This window comes from Leopardus geoffroyi, chromosome B2 (genome assembly GCF_018350155.1).
Source record: "Leopardus geoffroyi isolate Oge1 chromosome B2, O.geoffroyi_Oge1_pat1.0, whole genome shotgun sequence".
In the NCBI taxonomy this organism is placed as follows: Eukaryota; Metazoa; Chordata; class Mammalia; order Carnivora; family Felidae; genus Leopardus; species Leopardus geoffroyi.
In genome coordinates this window covers 38,096,199-38,112,440 of record NC_059332.1, presented here as the reverse complement: position 1 = coordinate 38,112,440, position 16,242 = coordinate 38,096,199, and the positions used below count along the sequence as shown (strand labels likewise).

The window sequence follows — 16,242 nt, the reverse complement described above, 5'->3', positions numbered from 1 at the left end:
TAGTTTGGATCACTGGTCTCTTTTCACAGTGAGATAATAGATGTTCTTGAGCCAAAGGCAACTGGACAGAAGTCTCAGGATTGCTGCTCTTTGTTTCCTTTTCTTTTTCTTTCTTTCTTTTGTTCTTTTGTTCTTTCTGTCTTCCTTCCTTCCTTCCTTCTTTCCTTTTTCTCTTTCTTTCTCTCTCTCCCTCCCTTCTTTCCTTCCTACCCTCCTTCCTTCCTTCCCTTTTTTTATTTCTTATCTTCTGTCTTTTTGGGTGTGTTATAGGGTACTGTAAAGGGATTCATTGTTTACCTACCATAATATAGCATAAATATTTTTAATGTCAATAAATACACATTTTCACCATTTTTTAAATAGTTGCTTAACCATGTACATAATGGTGCAATAATTTAATTAATATGCTAGTGTGGGGCATTCTGATTCTTTCTCAACTTCTCTTGTTTTTATTAACCAAGCTGGTCAGTGGCTTTGTTAAGATCTAAGCAACTGCTGCTCAGTTATTTCTTGCTTATCTATTCAACTATTTACCTCCTCAAAGAATTCTCATAAGTATGTTATTTCCCTTTAGATATACATTACCCAGCATGGTATTTAAATGAAGTTAGTAATTTTGCGATAGTATGGTAACTATAAAACCTCGGATTCTGACGTCAGCCTGCCTGAGTTTGAATGCCAGCTCTGCCATTTGCTAGCTGTGTGACCTTGGACAAGATATTCAACCCCTTTGTACCTTAGTTTCCTCACCTAAGGTAAGGGGATGATAATAGTACTTTTCTCACCTAGTTGTTGTGAAGATTAAGGAAATGATGTATTTAAAAGGTACAGAATAGTATCTAGCATTTAGTACTTGCTCAAGTAATATTAGCTACTTTTAATGATAATTACCTTGCTCTGCCTTTTTATTCACACTATTAAACCTAAATTCCCACCAAAATGTGGCTGCAGACAAACTTCATTTTTTGGCAAGAAAAACTGGCAACAGAAAGAGAGGAATGAAGTGGTCTCAAGGAGGTAAAGCACATAGGAAATATGGTCAGTTCTTGTTATGTGTTCAGATACTGAATGTTTAGTACAGTCAAGTCGCTGGACTAGGCTACAGGTGTCAGAGGCATCTCGCATAGTCACCAGACACCTGTCAGTCACCTGCCATCAGCCAGGTTATGTGTTCCAACACAGGTAGATTATCTATGATCTTTCCTGTCCATATGGATGAGAACTGAATGGCATACGTTTACTTTTACTTCTCCCCTAGGATTCTTTCTCCTAGTGAAAGCAGAGAAAAAGTAGTTTTTGGTTTACTTGGGCTTTTCCTAAAGAACGGACTTTATTATAATCATTTGACCTCCCTAAAGAGCCTTTTCTGCAAACAGTTCTTCACTATCCAGCAGTGTTCTGGCATCTGGGAGAGCCCTCAGCAGGGGCAGTGACTAGGTATGAACTTGGGAACTATTTTGGGAGATAGGAAAATGCAGGGAATTTGGGGTCAATCGTTCACTCTTAACTACTAGAGGAGTACATTAAGAACATTTGAATTAGGCATTTTTCTGCATTTTAATTGTTAGACCAAGTCCTTGGTTGTTAAGGAAATAAATTCTACAACAAATCAAAGGTATGAAGGAAAGCCCAGGCATTTTTCTTATCTAAAGAGGCTCTGTGGTCTGAAGCACTGAGGAAAAAAAACTTGCATATCAAAAGGCCTGATCTTCATTCTTAGTTTTGTACCAGATTTAGTTTTGTACTAGAAAAGGTAGAGCAACCCAGTTCTTTCATTTAGGCAGAAGTTCCTAGTCCTCCTTGTAAGCCTATACTATTACTGTTCAGGACAAGAGTCTTGATGGAGTAGCCAAAGCCTAGCGGGATTGAATGATCTGTGTGTGGTCACTCCGCTAATCAGCAGGCTTATTTCTTACAGTGCTTTCTTGTGGACTAGGATTCCACTTTGGCCCTCCTTCATGGGATGTTTCCTAGAATATATGCTTTCTGAACAAACTATAGAGAAGAAATTGTCTTCTAAAGAAAAAGCCAAAAGGAAGAATAGATTAATCATTGCTTCTAACCTGAGAGTATCTGTTGAAAATTGTATATATACTGAAAATCACAAATGCTTTTTTTTTTTTACTCTAAAGAGTGGGTATATCCTAGAACTAATAGGGATTTTTAAGAGCTCCAGAATTTCTGAGAAACGTGTTCAGGGAAAATACAAGTACGGAAACATTTGAAATCTGGTTGGGTGGGAATTGTAGATCAGTCCTCCTCATAGTTACAGAGGAAAGTAGCAACTATGAATATGTCAAATGAGTGTTCATCATGAGAGGATCAGCACACCCATGCTATGGAATACTATGTAACTATTAAAATGAAGTATATAATAATGAAATATATTAATGCATTAAAAATGTTATGAAATGAGGACAAAAATGAAGTGAAATGGAAGATTATCTGTGATAAATTGTTTAGAAAAATCATGGTGCATAATACTATTCAGAATGTGATCTCTGTGTTGTAAAAAGCAACACAAAATCCGTAAACACATGGGTATAGGTAGACGCCTTGGTTAAGAGCTAGATGAACATATTTCAACTATTAGCAGTAGATTTCCCAAGGTATTGAGAGTGAATAAAGAAGGTGAAAATGATGGCAGGGTGTTGGGGAGAGGAAACCGGAGAGACACATTTGCTTTATTCATATCTGCATTGTTTGAAATTGTTCTCATAAACATGTGTTTTTATAATATTTTATATAAAAAGCCATAAAAAATCTTTGTATCAGAAATGAATCTCTTTGTGTGTCTGGTGGTTTGAAGCTCTGTTCTACAAAGAAACATGTCAATCAGCAAATAGTGCAAATGACAAGTATTCCTCCACCTGAGGAAACTCCATAAAAAAATTATAATATAAATTGTCTCACACCTGTAAATATCAGCTGTCACATGTCACAGATTATAGGAAGAAATAAAAATGAAATCCAAAGCTGCTGTAGATGGAAATCATTACATCTAGTTTGAGTGGGCTGATACTAACAGCAGAAGGGAAATGTATACAGGTAAAAAAAAAAAAAAAAAAGATGCCAATAGTATGCAAATGTTTTCATAATAATGTGAGAAAGATATGCTGCTGCTCTATTATGATACTTAGCATCTTAGATACTGATTGCCGTCCTTATACCTTCCTTATAAAGCATTCTATCCCAACACAGAGGAGAATAATTTCCCTGGAAATGAATCCGTTAACTAATGAACACATTTGTACTGAGAACTTCAAGTGTGCACGCTCTAGATACGGGTCGGGGAGGGGAGCACAAGGATGAATGAGAGCCAAGCACTGCTTCGTGGAGCTTATAAACTACTGGGGAGCTAAGGCGCTACACTGGCTCTGGAGTACAATGGAGACTGTAGTAAGCACACAAATGCATAAACTGAACTAGGACTTCAGAATAGAGTGGTTGGATGGTCCCACCAAGGACAGGTGTTTTGTTTTCTATTTTGTTTCATCTTAGAATAGGAAAAACTCTGACCATCATTATAAGCAGAGGGGAAAGAGTATGGAGAGGTGACAATGAGGTAAGAGAAAGGAGGTGATTAATAGGAGGTAACCCAGGGAGAAGCCTAAAGGGAGCCCAGGGGGCAAGAACTGCCAGGAGAAGGAAAGATATTACACAGAATATGTAAAAGAAAGAAGAGGGCCTGAGTAGTGAGGAAGAGAAGCTCTGAGGTGACGGAAGAGCAAATCGGAGGAGTCCTCAGAACAGCTCTGACTTTCTCTGTTGAGCGGGAAGTTACAGTATTGACAGAATGAGAGTCTTGGTAGGCTTGAGGGCTGTGGTAAGTCTTGGAACAGCCTCTGTGAAGAGTATATGTCAACCAGGGATTAGAACTTTTAGGTAAATACCTTGTAGGGCAACTGCTGGATTGTAGGGTAGTTCTATTTTTAACTTTTTGAGGCACCTCCATATTGTTTTCCAGAGTGGCTGCGCCAGTTTGCGTTCTCACCAACAGTGCAAGAGGGTTCCTCTTTCACTGCATCCTTGCCAACATCTGTTGTTTCTTGTGTTGTGGATTTTAGCCATTCTGACGGTTGTGAGATAATATCTCACTGTAGTTTTGATTTGTATTTTCCTGATGATCAGGGATGTTGAGCATGTTTTCGTGTGTCTGTTGGCCATCTGTATGTCTTCTTTGGAAAAAAGTGTATTCATGTCTTCTGCCCATTTTTTTAAGCACCGGGTGGTATATGGAAGTAAGGAATCACTACATTGTACACCTGTCGCTAGTATTACACTGTAGGTTAATTAACTTGAATTTAAATAAAAGCTTTTTAAAAAAATAAGTCAACCAGGGAGGGTTAACAGGGTTGTGGAGCATCACTGAGGTCCCAGCTGAGGTGGAGTGCTTTAATCTTTAATGAAACTAATAAAAAGAAAACTTTTGTATTACTTTCTCTGGCAATGTGGTAGCTAGGCATAGAGGCATGGAAATTCAGCTTGGCCAGAGGGCATGTTTTGTAGAAATCAAATGACTCAAATTGAAAGCCGTGTATGAAAACTTATTGGAAATTAGTCAAATAGTTGCATCATTTCAGATTTCACTTTGTCAATATGTTTCTTTCCCCTTAAATTTTATAGTTAAATCAGATAACTATATTTTCATAAAGAAATGGGAACAGTATCCTGTACTTCAAATGTTAACCAACCAACTAATACCATTAAAATTTCTAAAGTTTCTAGCTCATAGTTGCTTCTCATACATTATGTATTTTTAGGCTGGAAAAACTAATAACCTCCTTTTTGGAAGACCAAGATCCGGAGAGTAGACTAGAGGTTGGCACTGATATGCGTAAAATTCATCACTGTTTCCATTATTTAAAGGTAAATTTAAGCATTTCCTCTAGTAGAAGCCATTGTCTGCCATGTTGAAACTGCAATACAGTTTGCTAGTTGACCAACTCTTACAACCCTGAAAAGGTTACGATCCAGCTTCTCATGTCCTGAATGGCATGATCTTCAAACAAAGCTGGGCTTATTGAACTTCTTCAGAGGTCATATCTTGCCTGCCAGTGACTAACTTGTAGTTATTTTTCCAGGAATCTCTACCTTGTACACAGAATAATTCCATGTTCAAGAACCATTGCTTTTCAAGATACATCAAGAAAGTTGTGTCCTGCATTTTCCCCAGCAGATTAGATTTATCCATATAAACCCTCAGTTTTTCTCTGCCTTATGTTTTACCCTTTCATGATGACACAGTGGGAATGTCATTAACCTTTATTTTTACCTCCCTTGTGATTTGGCATTCTTCACTATGATGATAAGCATTTGTTGTGAGTCTTCTATGGGCCAAGCCCCGGGAAAGCAAAATTGAATAAGAAAGGTCACGAAGAGGACATCTGTGGAAAGAATAATTGTAACACATCATAAGTGCTATTGTTGAAAGTGTAAATCAAATGGTGTGGGGTTAAGGAGAAGGAGAAAGAAGCTCAAGAGGAGATAATGTTTGAGCAAGAATTGCCACGTTGAGGGAAGGAGAGAGATGATAGCAGAGAAGATGAAGGGGAGGGGAGAGAGGCAGGGAGAAGGAGAAGACACATGAAGCTAAGGCAGCTGCATTGGCAGAGACAAGGAGGCAAGAAGGGACATTCATGCCCAATTTGTGCAAAGAACTGTCAAAGGGGAAAAGAGTCCAAGAAACTGAGAAATTTGGAAAAGACAGGATGCCTGGGGGGCTCAGTCATTTGAGTGGCCGGCTTTGGCTCAGGTCATGACCTCACTGTATGGGTTCGGTCCCCATGTCAGGCTCTGTGCTGGCAGCTCAGAGCCTGGAGCCAGCTTCGGATTCTGTGTCTCCCTCTCTTTCTGCCCCCTTCCCACTCACGCTCTGTCTCTCTCTGTGTCTCAAAACCGAATAAAAGTTTAACAAAAAAAAAAAAAAAAGAAAAGAGATACGGACTCTAAGCTCTTATTTCGTCTTACAGAAACTGTTGAATGACAAGAAGATCCATGGAAAAAGCACAGTCTCTTCGGAAATCAAAGATCAAGACTGCCAAGAACCATTAAAAGAGGAAGAATATAAAAAGCTACGAGACCTTCTACAGCAGAGGGATAATGAAATCAGTATCCTTTCTGAAGTGATTAGGAACTTACCCTCTACTGGCTTAAAAGAGGAAGTGAGCACAATTCCATGTCTTCCCCTGGCCACATCACCTAGGTCCCCGCCCTGCTTCCGGTTCACACTGCTTCTTTTCATTTAGAAGAGGTCCCTTCCACAAACAAAATGTAGTGGCTAGTGAAAAACACAGTCGTTGTAAAAGAAAAAAAAATTACTTTGTTTTTAGCCAGATACATTTACATTATGGGGGAATATTTCAGTTTATTGAAAAGTGTGGTCTTTTTCACACCATCTCTTAACATTAAATTTTGTAGAAAATATATATTTTTGGACTATTCTGCTGTGTTCTTTCTGTTACAGTTCTGAGCCAAAAAGTTAGCGGGTTATCTTTAGCTGACTGACCGGACGCTGGGCTGACCACAGCCTCACCATGGCCCAGAATTTGTGGCTGGTGTGTGGGCGAAACTCAAATGGTGGCTGAAAACTGACAAATGGTATTTAGCTTATGAAGAGCAGAGATTGATTTAAATGTAACTTTTTATTTAAAAGCCAGATCTACTGCTTCGGGTTCTACTTACAGATGTTCCCAAATTTGGAAGTGAGTGAAGAGTGTTCAAGATAGAAACCTTTTTGGCTCTAGGAGGCAGTGTGTTTGGGGTCTGAGAGCAGGGAGCTGCCTCCAGTGGGACTGGGTGGGTGGTTACCTCTGAAGAGCCCCTGTTGGGTGGGTTAGACCTCAGGTCTCCGCAGCATTTCTTTGGTATTGTTTCTTGTCTTGTCTTTCAAGCTTCTGGTACAAGATTTGACATTGTCGATACATTTGCAGACTTGAAACATGCATAAGAGGTTATTTAGGTCAGTGCTTACAGACAGGTGTTTTTGTTTGTTCGTTTTTAAAAAGCACCAACGGGTCTTTTAGCTTCAATGTGAAAAATGCGTGAAAAGAACATACACGAAGGACATCCACTAATAAAGAGGTAAAAACAGACCACATACAAGGTAGGCACACTGCCTGATTGACCTCAGTCTCTACTTTGAGCCGAGTATTAGCAGACCCCGTATGCCTGATCCAAGTGAGTTTTAGCTCCTTTATCAGCCAGCCAGCAGCAGTAGGGTCAGCCATGTATTACTCTGCTACACGAGGCCTTGTCTGTGAGCGCTGCCCACAGTCTCACCCTGCATTCCTTTTCTTCCCTCTTACCCTGTCCATCTCCAGGGATGCTCCCAGCCCAGGACTCAGCCTCAGCCCCAGTCCCAGTCTGAGCTCTGCTTCTTTTCCTAGCTTTGGTTGTCTCTAGGACCTGCTCCCGCTAAACACTCCGACCAATTCTTAATCCCCCTCTGGGCTTCTGAATTTGTGTGCCCATAGGAGGGGTGAGGTGAGATAGGACAGCCAGGGAACAGTCTGGGCTTACACATGTATGTTTACTTAAATAAGAGAGTGACAGAGAGACTTACCTCATCTCCCTGACTGACTGCCAAATCCAGGAACCACTGCTTGTGTGGGGCTGCCCTTGGTCTTTGTTGACCAAGAACAACCTGAGCAGGGTCTCCTCCTTGTGAGACTCATATTCAAAGTGCTGGCGTGTAGGAGCCATGGTGAAAAGATCGCTGAACCTGAAGTTCACACCCGGATTGACATCCTCGCTCTTCATGCATTCGCTCTACAGCTATTCAGCAAAACTCTTTCCTACCCCTCAGTAGTAGGAACGTGAAGCCTGCCCTGCCAACCTCACAGTGGTGGCCAAAGCCGGCAAGGTGAGTGACTAGCAGGTGCTTTGAGCACTGTGGTGTTACATGGTGGGAGGTGGGACTCTGTACATGATGGGCAAACTCAGAAGGAAAAACAGCAGCTCAGATTTACTCATCACAAAGCTTATACTTATCAAACGGCTAATGACCAAGAAAGGCTGCTGAAATTTCAAAGCTTCTCATAGCCAGGTTGGAGGATATTTTCATATCCTGTCTGTACAACCACCAAGGTGAAGACTGACAGGAGGAATGAGAAAGACCTGGTCTGTAGGAAAAACAGGTGGTAATACTTGAGCTCAGCAAAAGACAGTAATGCAACCAAAATGACAGTGAATGACACTGAACATTCTTCTTGGAAAGGGAGAGAAAATGGTGTCATTTCAGTGACATTATCAGTATGAATAAAGTTCAGACTGCCCTTCACGAAACATGTAACAAACAGCATGTCATTTAGTACCTCGCACAACGAAGGCCCAAGTTCAACGGAATGGGCAGGGGAAGAAGACAAAGGAAAGGTGGGGAAGAAGGAAGGCAGCCAAGAAGATAAATCCGTACTCTGATCTTTATGAAATGTACCTCAGAACACTGTCTGTCTCTGCTTAAATTCTGCCAGGGCCTGCTATACTTAGAATGAACCTCAACTCCTTACTCCGGATCACAGGGCCCTACGTGATTGTGTGTCTGCCAAGCCCCTGATTTCACGTACTATGTCTCTATCCCTAGGCTTTGGTCATAGTGTCCTTCTTGTTGTTCTAACACCATGTTTCTCGTCCTTGGCACTATGGACACTTTGGGCTGTATAAATTCTCTGTTGTGGGGGCTGCTCTGTGCATCGTAGGATGTTTAGAAGCCTCTCTGGCCTCTACCCACTAGACTTCGGAAACAGCACCTGCCCCCACTGCAGTATGACAACCAACATTGCTTCCAGACACGGCCAAATGTCCATTGGGTGGTAAAACTGCCAAGGCCCTTCTCCTTAGGGTTTAGCACTAGCCAGTAACTCTGCTGAGATACTCTTCCTGCAGCCACTGCTTCCTGTCATTCAGATCTCAGCCTAAATGTCATTAGAGAAGTCCTTTGTGAGCACCCAATGTAGAGTAGCCACTCAGTCATTCTTGACCTGTTATTTTTTTAATGTTTATTTATTTTGAGGGAGAGAGAGAGAGAGCAAGCACGAGTGGAGGAGGGGCAGAGAGAGAGGGAGAGAGAATCCCAAGCAGGCTGCACACTGTCAGCCCAGAGCCCAATGCAGGGGCTCCATCCCACAAACCATGAGGTCGTGACCTGAGCTGAAATCAACAGTTGGTCGCTTAACCAACTGAGCCACCTGGCAGCCCTCTTGACCTTTTTAAAATTAGTTATCCAGCCCTTTCATTCTCTAATGTTTGGTTCATGTGCATGAAATCTGTCTTTCCCCAGTAGGACATCTGCTTTGTGAGAGCAAGAAGCCAATATACCCTTTCATTGTTCCATCCCTGTGCCTAGAACAGTGCTTGGCACATAGTACAACTCCACTGAATACCATTGAATGAGTGAGTGACTGGATGTTGCCACTGCAGCGTGTGAACCAGTGGAAGCCCCTGATGCTCTTGGTAATCAATTCCGTATGAGAAGGAGTGGAAGATGTGGGCAGATCCCTGTTCTTCTCTGCTAGGACAAGGCCCAGATACCACCTCTGGTAAGGACATGGTTTTTTGAGGCAAAGAAGAAGCCATATCAAGGACTGTGAGAGAAAAAGTGATTGCACTTCCAGAAATCTCCCAAGAAGTTGGGAGTCAAAGCTGAGGAGGAAAATGGAGTCTGAGCAGGCGTCTGAGCAGCAGTCTTCTCTCCCCACCACGTCCATATTTCCTCACTCCTATTTTAGTGAAGCCATCTCTGGGGATGGCGGAGTTCTGAGGTTCTCAAGTGGTGGCCGAGATTCTTCAGAGTTCTCAGCATCTTGAGCCCAAAAGAACAGCAAAGTGGGGTGGAATGCAGTGATGTTATCATCAGTGCACCTAGTATATTGAAATGGCCTGCAAGAGGGGCATTTTATTTATTTTTTTTTTCAACGTTTTTTATTTATTTTTGGGACAGAGAGAGACAGAGCATGAAAGGGGGAGGGGCAGAGAGAGCGGGAGACACAGAATCGGAAACAGGCTCCAGGCTCCGAGCCATCAGCCCAGAGCCTGACGCGGAGCTCGAACTCACGGACCGCGAGATCGTGACCTGGCTGAAGTCGGACGCTTAACCGACTGCGCCACCCAGGCGCCCCAAGAGGGGCATTTTAAAGTAATGTATCTGTAATAAGAATTCATCTCTTTTCAGTTGCATTTGGGACCAAGATTTAGGGATTTTTTTAAGTGACTTCAAGTCCCATTTGAATCTATGCTATGCAAACATGTGTTCAATGTGGGGGTGCTCTGGCCACCAGAACCGATTTGGCTGGTCTGCCAGCTGGGCGGACTCTGGTGTTCTCCCTCTCTGCTCCTGCTGCCTCCTGAGCAGTTTCCTGGATTCAGGTCTTACTTACTCACAGATACATGCATAGCTCCACTGCCTGCTCCTACTAAGTGTTCATTTCTTATAAACCCTTTCATAAAAATTTTAAGTCTTTATATTTTAAACACCTTGGGATTGCTAATTTTTCATATAATGATGCCATATTGACTAGCTTCCTAAACTGTCTGTAACTGGATAAATGACTTCAGGAAGTTGAAGTCTTCCTTTAGTGGTCTCTTTACCGTGTGAAAAATAGCAAATATTATTTGGAATATTAACCTCAATTGAGACATTAGTGGTTTCTTTTAGTGTTTATTTATATTTGAGAGAGAGAGAGAGAAAGAGACAGAGGGTGAGAGGGGGAGGGGCAGAGAGAGAGGGAGACACAAAATCCGAAGCAGTTTCCAGGCTCTGAGTTGTCAGCACAGAACCCCTACATAGGGTTCAGACCCACAAGTGGTGAGATCACGACCTGAGCCAAAGTCGGATGCTTAACCGACTGAGCCACCCAGGTGTCCCAGAAACAGTGTTTTGATCATTGCAACTTAGCATGAGTCACTAAATCCTTAATCAAGTTTCAGATATTCTGGTCAATATGCTAAAGAAGGAAAAGAAGAAAGCTCAGGATGCTCTCCACTCATCTGGCATGGATAGAAGTGAATGTGGACACTCACAGAGTTCACCTTTTCCACCTGGGAACCCAGAAGGTCTGAGGACTTTGCCATCCTCAGCTCCCACACAGGTCCAGGACGTCAACACTTTTGGGTACAGATCCAGTTTGCTCCACAGAAAAACAGGTCAGTTATATTTATTTATAAATATAAATTATATTATGTTAAATACAGAGAACCTAGGCTTAAATGAGAAAACATAGGCTATCATAAATTATATGTCTATAGAAAAAATAAATAAACATGGAAACAGTTATAATTTTATCATGCTGTTCTTCATCATTGTAATTCAATTGCTGTTATTATCACTAATATTTCTAGAGGTTTTAAAGTTGTACCAGCAGCAGCTTCAGCAGCAATAACAAAAATTCCCAGATTAAGTTTATCCTCAAAAGGAAAACAAAAAACAAAAAACAATCCTGGCATTCCTCATTCTCCATAATGGAATTCAGCATACCATTTTTTAGTTTTAAATATGCAAAGGTGAAGAAATGACAACTTATTTGTTAGAATTATTTTTTATAACTATCACAACTCTTAAATTAAATACTAGTTTCCAAACTTGATGACTGAACTTAAAATACGAAGTATGAATTATCACAGAGTTCAGAGGCAGAAATAGATGGGTCCAAGGCAACAGGAGAAAAGTTAACATTAGAGAAAGGAGCACAACCTTTCCTCCACAGGAGGGAAAGAATAAGGACAGATGTTTCATCGCCAATGTGATGACACAGTATTTGTTTCTAAATCTGAATAAGCTCTTTGTAGCAAAATAATTTAACAATATTATTACAGTCTGCCTTAACGGACAATAAACAAACAAAACTTTGTCAGATAGGATTTCGCACAGTTGGATTGACAAGGAGGCACTTCTCCCAACTTGTAGTTTTTGATTGGTATGTCAGGCTTTCTTTAAAAATATTTTTTAATGTTTGTTTATTTTTGAGAGAGAGAGAGACAGAGCACAAGTGGTGGGGGTGGATGGTGGGGCACGAGCAGAGGGAGACACAGATTCCGAAGTAGGCTCCAGGTCCAAACTGTCAGCACAGAGCCCGATGCGAGGCTTAAACCCACAAACCATGAGATCATGACCTCAACCGAAGTCAGACACTTAACCGACTGAGCCACCCAGGTGCCCATGATTGGTATGTCAATTCTACAACTACAGAACCATGCTAGAGGCCCAGGCTGATTTGTGCTATTTTCTCTTTCTATTAGACCAGTAGAGTGCAATGTACCGTTATGTGATTGATGTCTTTCTCTTGAAAATATTGAGAAATCTGAAACATGGAACATACCAGAACAAAGGGGTGAAAAGCTTCCCCTTTTGGCAATATAGTTTGAAAATCTCTCTATAGGAGTGCCTGGGTGGCTCAGTCAGTCAAGCATATGACTTCGGCTCAGGTCATGATCTCACAGTTTGTGAGTTCGAGCCCCCCGTTGGGCTCTGTGCTGACAGCTCAGAGCCTGGAGTGTATTTCGGATTCTGTGTCCCCCTCTCTCTCTGCCCATACCCTGCTTGTGCTGTCTGTCTGTCTCTCTCTCAAAAAATAAACATTAAAAAAAATTAGGAAAAAAAACAAACAAGAAAATCTCTGTATAAATGTTTGTTGGGATGGGCAACCTGATATGCATGGTTTTCTAAAGGATTTAGCTTGTTAATAATGAGAGTATGGCACTCATTAAGAAGGACACATTTTATTTAATAAAGACAAGATCAAGAAGCCTGGAAATATACTTTGTGACATTATATCCCTTTGTCTCTTAATTCTAAATCTCCTTGCTTTGAGTATTTATTTAACAACATAGTAGAATAAATTAAAAATCAAAGGAAATCAAAAATGCTATTTTTACCATTTATCATGGTAAATGGCAGGAGGCAAAGAAAGCAGTTATTCCTCTCTGTGAATGTTTTCCATACAGCATTCCTATACTCTGCTATTGGTAACAGCTGGTTGAAAAAAAGGAGGACCTCTGCATTGGTGACTTCATTAGTTCATCCATCAATTTATTCATTCCTTTATGCATTCAACGTATATTTATTGACTACACACTTTGTTCTAGGTACTGTGACAATTACTATTATGACTATAGCTTACACAGCCCTATATATATGTCAGGTACTCTTCACAGTTGTCTGCTTGAATTAACTCATCTAATCCTTATTCTATAGGTTCTTGTTTTAGCCCCATAGTATACAAGAACATACAAGGACAAACCCAACCTCTGATCTCAGAGCACTTAGAAACTGACAGAGGGGAGAGCTTTGAACAATTACAAAAGTGCACCTCTGTATTACTGATGGTGCACATACCAGGGAACCCTGCCTCAAGTTAAGATCAGAAAGATCCAACAGGGGGCATTGGGTGGGAGTGTGGCTGGAAGGAATATCGCAGGCAAAAGGAATTATTTAAATAGCTTTCAGGGCCTTTGTGGTGGAAAGGAGCATTTTGGAAAGTGAAAAGGTCAGGATGGTTGGGATGTGGGGAGTTGAAAAGCTAGGAAGACAGATTGAGTATCCTGTGCAGAACAGATTGCATGACTAATTAGAAGGCCATTATGGTATAGTAGTCTAGGCCACAGGATGGAAATAATGAGAGAGAGATGAGGGAATCAGAAGCATTTAGGAGGGAGAGTAGGCCGGGCTTGGTGACTAATGGAGGTAGCAGGTAATGGTGAGGATGACCCCCAGGTCTGTGGGTGGCTTGTGAGGCTCTTCATGGAGGTAAGGAACAGTGCTCCCCCTGGCCGTGCCACAGTTGGCATCGTTGGTTATAGAGAACAGAGCTTGGCATCTCTGCTGACGTGGAAAGTCATGGTCAGTACGAATGTTAGAACTCCATGCTTGTGGACTGTTCACTGGCCTTCTCCAAAGACACACACCATTATGCCTGTGCAGAAATGGCCTCAGATATCACTGCCCCACCCTCACAGTGTGCCAGACCTTTTCTGTTTCTATTTTCTCTTGCCCACACCATCTCCCTTCTCATAATTCTTCTTCCCCACAGCATCTCATAATCTCTCTCCTAACTCATAATTATAGTCAACTTTTTCAGTAACCCTTCTCCTCCCTTGATACTACTATCAAGACAGACTAGTTTTGTTTGGAGAATGAATTAAGTTTACTTGAATAGAAAATCACTGAAAAATAATGGAAATTGTTTGTAAAGTCCAAGTACAAATGAGGTAAAAGAGTTTTGGAGAAAAGCCTTATAGTTTAAAGAGTTTTTGAGTTGTTTTAACTGTCATTGGATATAGCTCTAGCAATAACTTTAAATAGGAGTAGGTTCACAAATGGATTGATAATGATCTAACCATTTGGAAGAGGGACTGATGGGAGATTGGTTTTATTTTTTTGGCAAAACTACAGATAGGATGAAAATTGCTGTGGATGAATCCATGCTGCACAGCAACAGGTAATGGGATAGTTTGTTATAATATTTAAGATCCTAGGAGCTGATTAGGCTTTTATTATTGCATTATTTTATACAAGAACTTGTGTAAACTAAGTCAAATACAAAAAATTAATAAGCATGTGGTTTCGGAAGGATTTCTGCCCTATGTAGGTATGGTCAATTTCTATTAACCATCCTTTGGACTGCTTTTAATGCAGAAAGCAAGTAGATTTGACATCCTCCACTCGGAGACCATTGTCTCCCCTCTGATGACCCTCCCCCTTGTTCCTTTCACCCCCACTTGATGCCGAAAATGACTTCTTTCAAATTTCTTGTGCTAAAAGAAAATGAAACCAAACTCATGATTCACTAGAGAGCCCTACACAGTCATTGTGCAAGCAGCCTGCCAAGGCAGAGGAAGGAAGGTTAGGGGCTTTGGGGCTTCTTGTTTTTTTGGAAGTTAAATGTCTGTTTTGGTTTCATTGAAGTAATGAGAGGGATTGTTCAGCCCCACATTTTGAAAAGAGTCATATGGTTCTCTTTAAAATAGCAGGAGTTTGATACTTTGGTTTTCTTGTTTGGCTTTGGGGGTTTGTTGTTTTTGTTGTTGTTTATTTTTTTCGTGCTCTGACTGTGTGTTCCAGAGGGTCACCTGGAACCAGTGTTCCAAAAGCCCCTGATGACTCACCACATCCTTTAACTGAGATGCTAACAGAACCCACTCATCACAGGTGATGTCACCAGCATTTTAAAAGGTGAACTGAAAGCCAAAGCCACAGCCTGGAGGCTCCAGGCTCTTTTCTCATACTCCTGAGAATTTGTTGAATCCCCACTATGTGCACAGAAGGTCCAAGGTTATAGGGGGCACCAGCGGAAACTGAGAAATAGTCTCTACCTCTGGGAGCTCACGTTTAAATAGCAGAGTCTGGCTTGGTACCCAAAAATAACAGGTGCTATAGCAGGAGCTAGAAGAAACACTATGGGAAGTCAAAGGAGAAGGCAAGGACCTTTACAAATAGATTGGGAAAAGCATTACAAAACAAGTGACACAGAAGTTAGGTCTCAAAGGATCAGTAGAATTTGGATAAAGATGGAGGGAAGAACATTCTATTACATTCCAGGTTTAAAGAATATTATGAGTAAAGGCTTGGGAACAGGAAAGCAAGTAAAAATATGTAGAGTTGGCAGGGGTACTTGTTTAGCTAGGGCCCTGGAGAGGTACAGGAAGTCCGAAGAAACAAGGCTAGAAAAATGAGTGGGAAGTTGTTGGGATGGCTGCTTCAGAGGGAGGGGGTAGAGGAATAGATGGGAACGTCCCCTTTTAACTTTATATGCTTTCATGTTGTTTTAATTTCTCACATTTAATTTCTTACCCATGTTACGAAAACCCTTGAATACCAATCTGGGGAATTTTCTTCATCTGGTTGCAGGGAACCAACAAAACAGAGGGGGAATGGTGATAGTTGTGCTCTGGGAAGGCATTTGTGGAAAAAATCTTTAGTGTTTTGAAGACGAGATGCCTGGAGACATGGTAAATGGTTGAGGAAATAGAATAGTCTGAGTTCGGAGTGATGGAAACAAAGAGGCAAAGAGCATGAAGAGATATAACAGAGGGAGCCTACAGCAGTTCTCCAAGGCATAAACAACTCTGGTTCTTCTCCCTCTTATTGGTTTTCCCAGTTCTTCTGGCACCGAGAATGCAGGTACAGGCATCGACAGGAGGACAGGGAAGCCGGTGCTTCTCTGGCATGCTGCTTCAAACCTGGAGTCTGTTCCTTGAGTTTGCTCTCCTCATGCTCAAAGGATTGCTCTCTGGACCAAAAGCTACTGTTAC

General features: G+C 41.3%; 1 protein-coding gene across 3 annotated transcripts in view; it reads left to right on the top strand.

Moving 5' to 3' along the window:
* The window catches only part of KIF6 (kinesin family member 6), a 392,154-nt gene that overhangs the window by 176,953 nt on the left and 198,959 nt on the right, over positions 1 to 16,242 (top strand). For all 3 annotated transcript variants that reach the window (XM_045498079.1, XM_045498078.1, XM_045498080.1), the window contains 3 exons: positions 4,764 to 4,869; positions 5,973 to 6,111; positions 10,924 to 11,139. In XM_045498079.1, the coding sequence (XP_045354035.1) occupies positions 4,764 to 4,869; positions 5,973 to 6,111; positions 10,924 to 11,139 (461 nt within the window). The remainder of the gene's footprint in view (positions 1 to 4,763; positions 4,870 to 5,972; positions 6,112 to 10,923; positions 11,140 to 16,242) is intronic.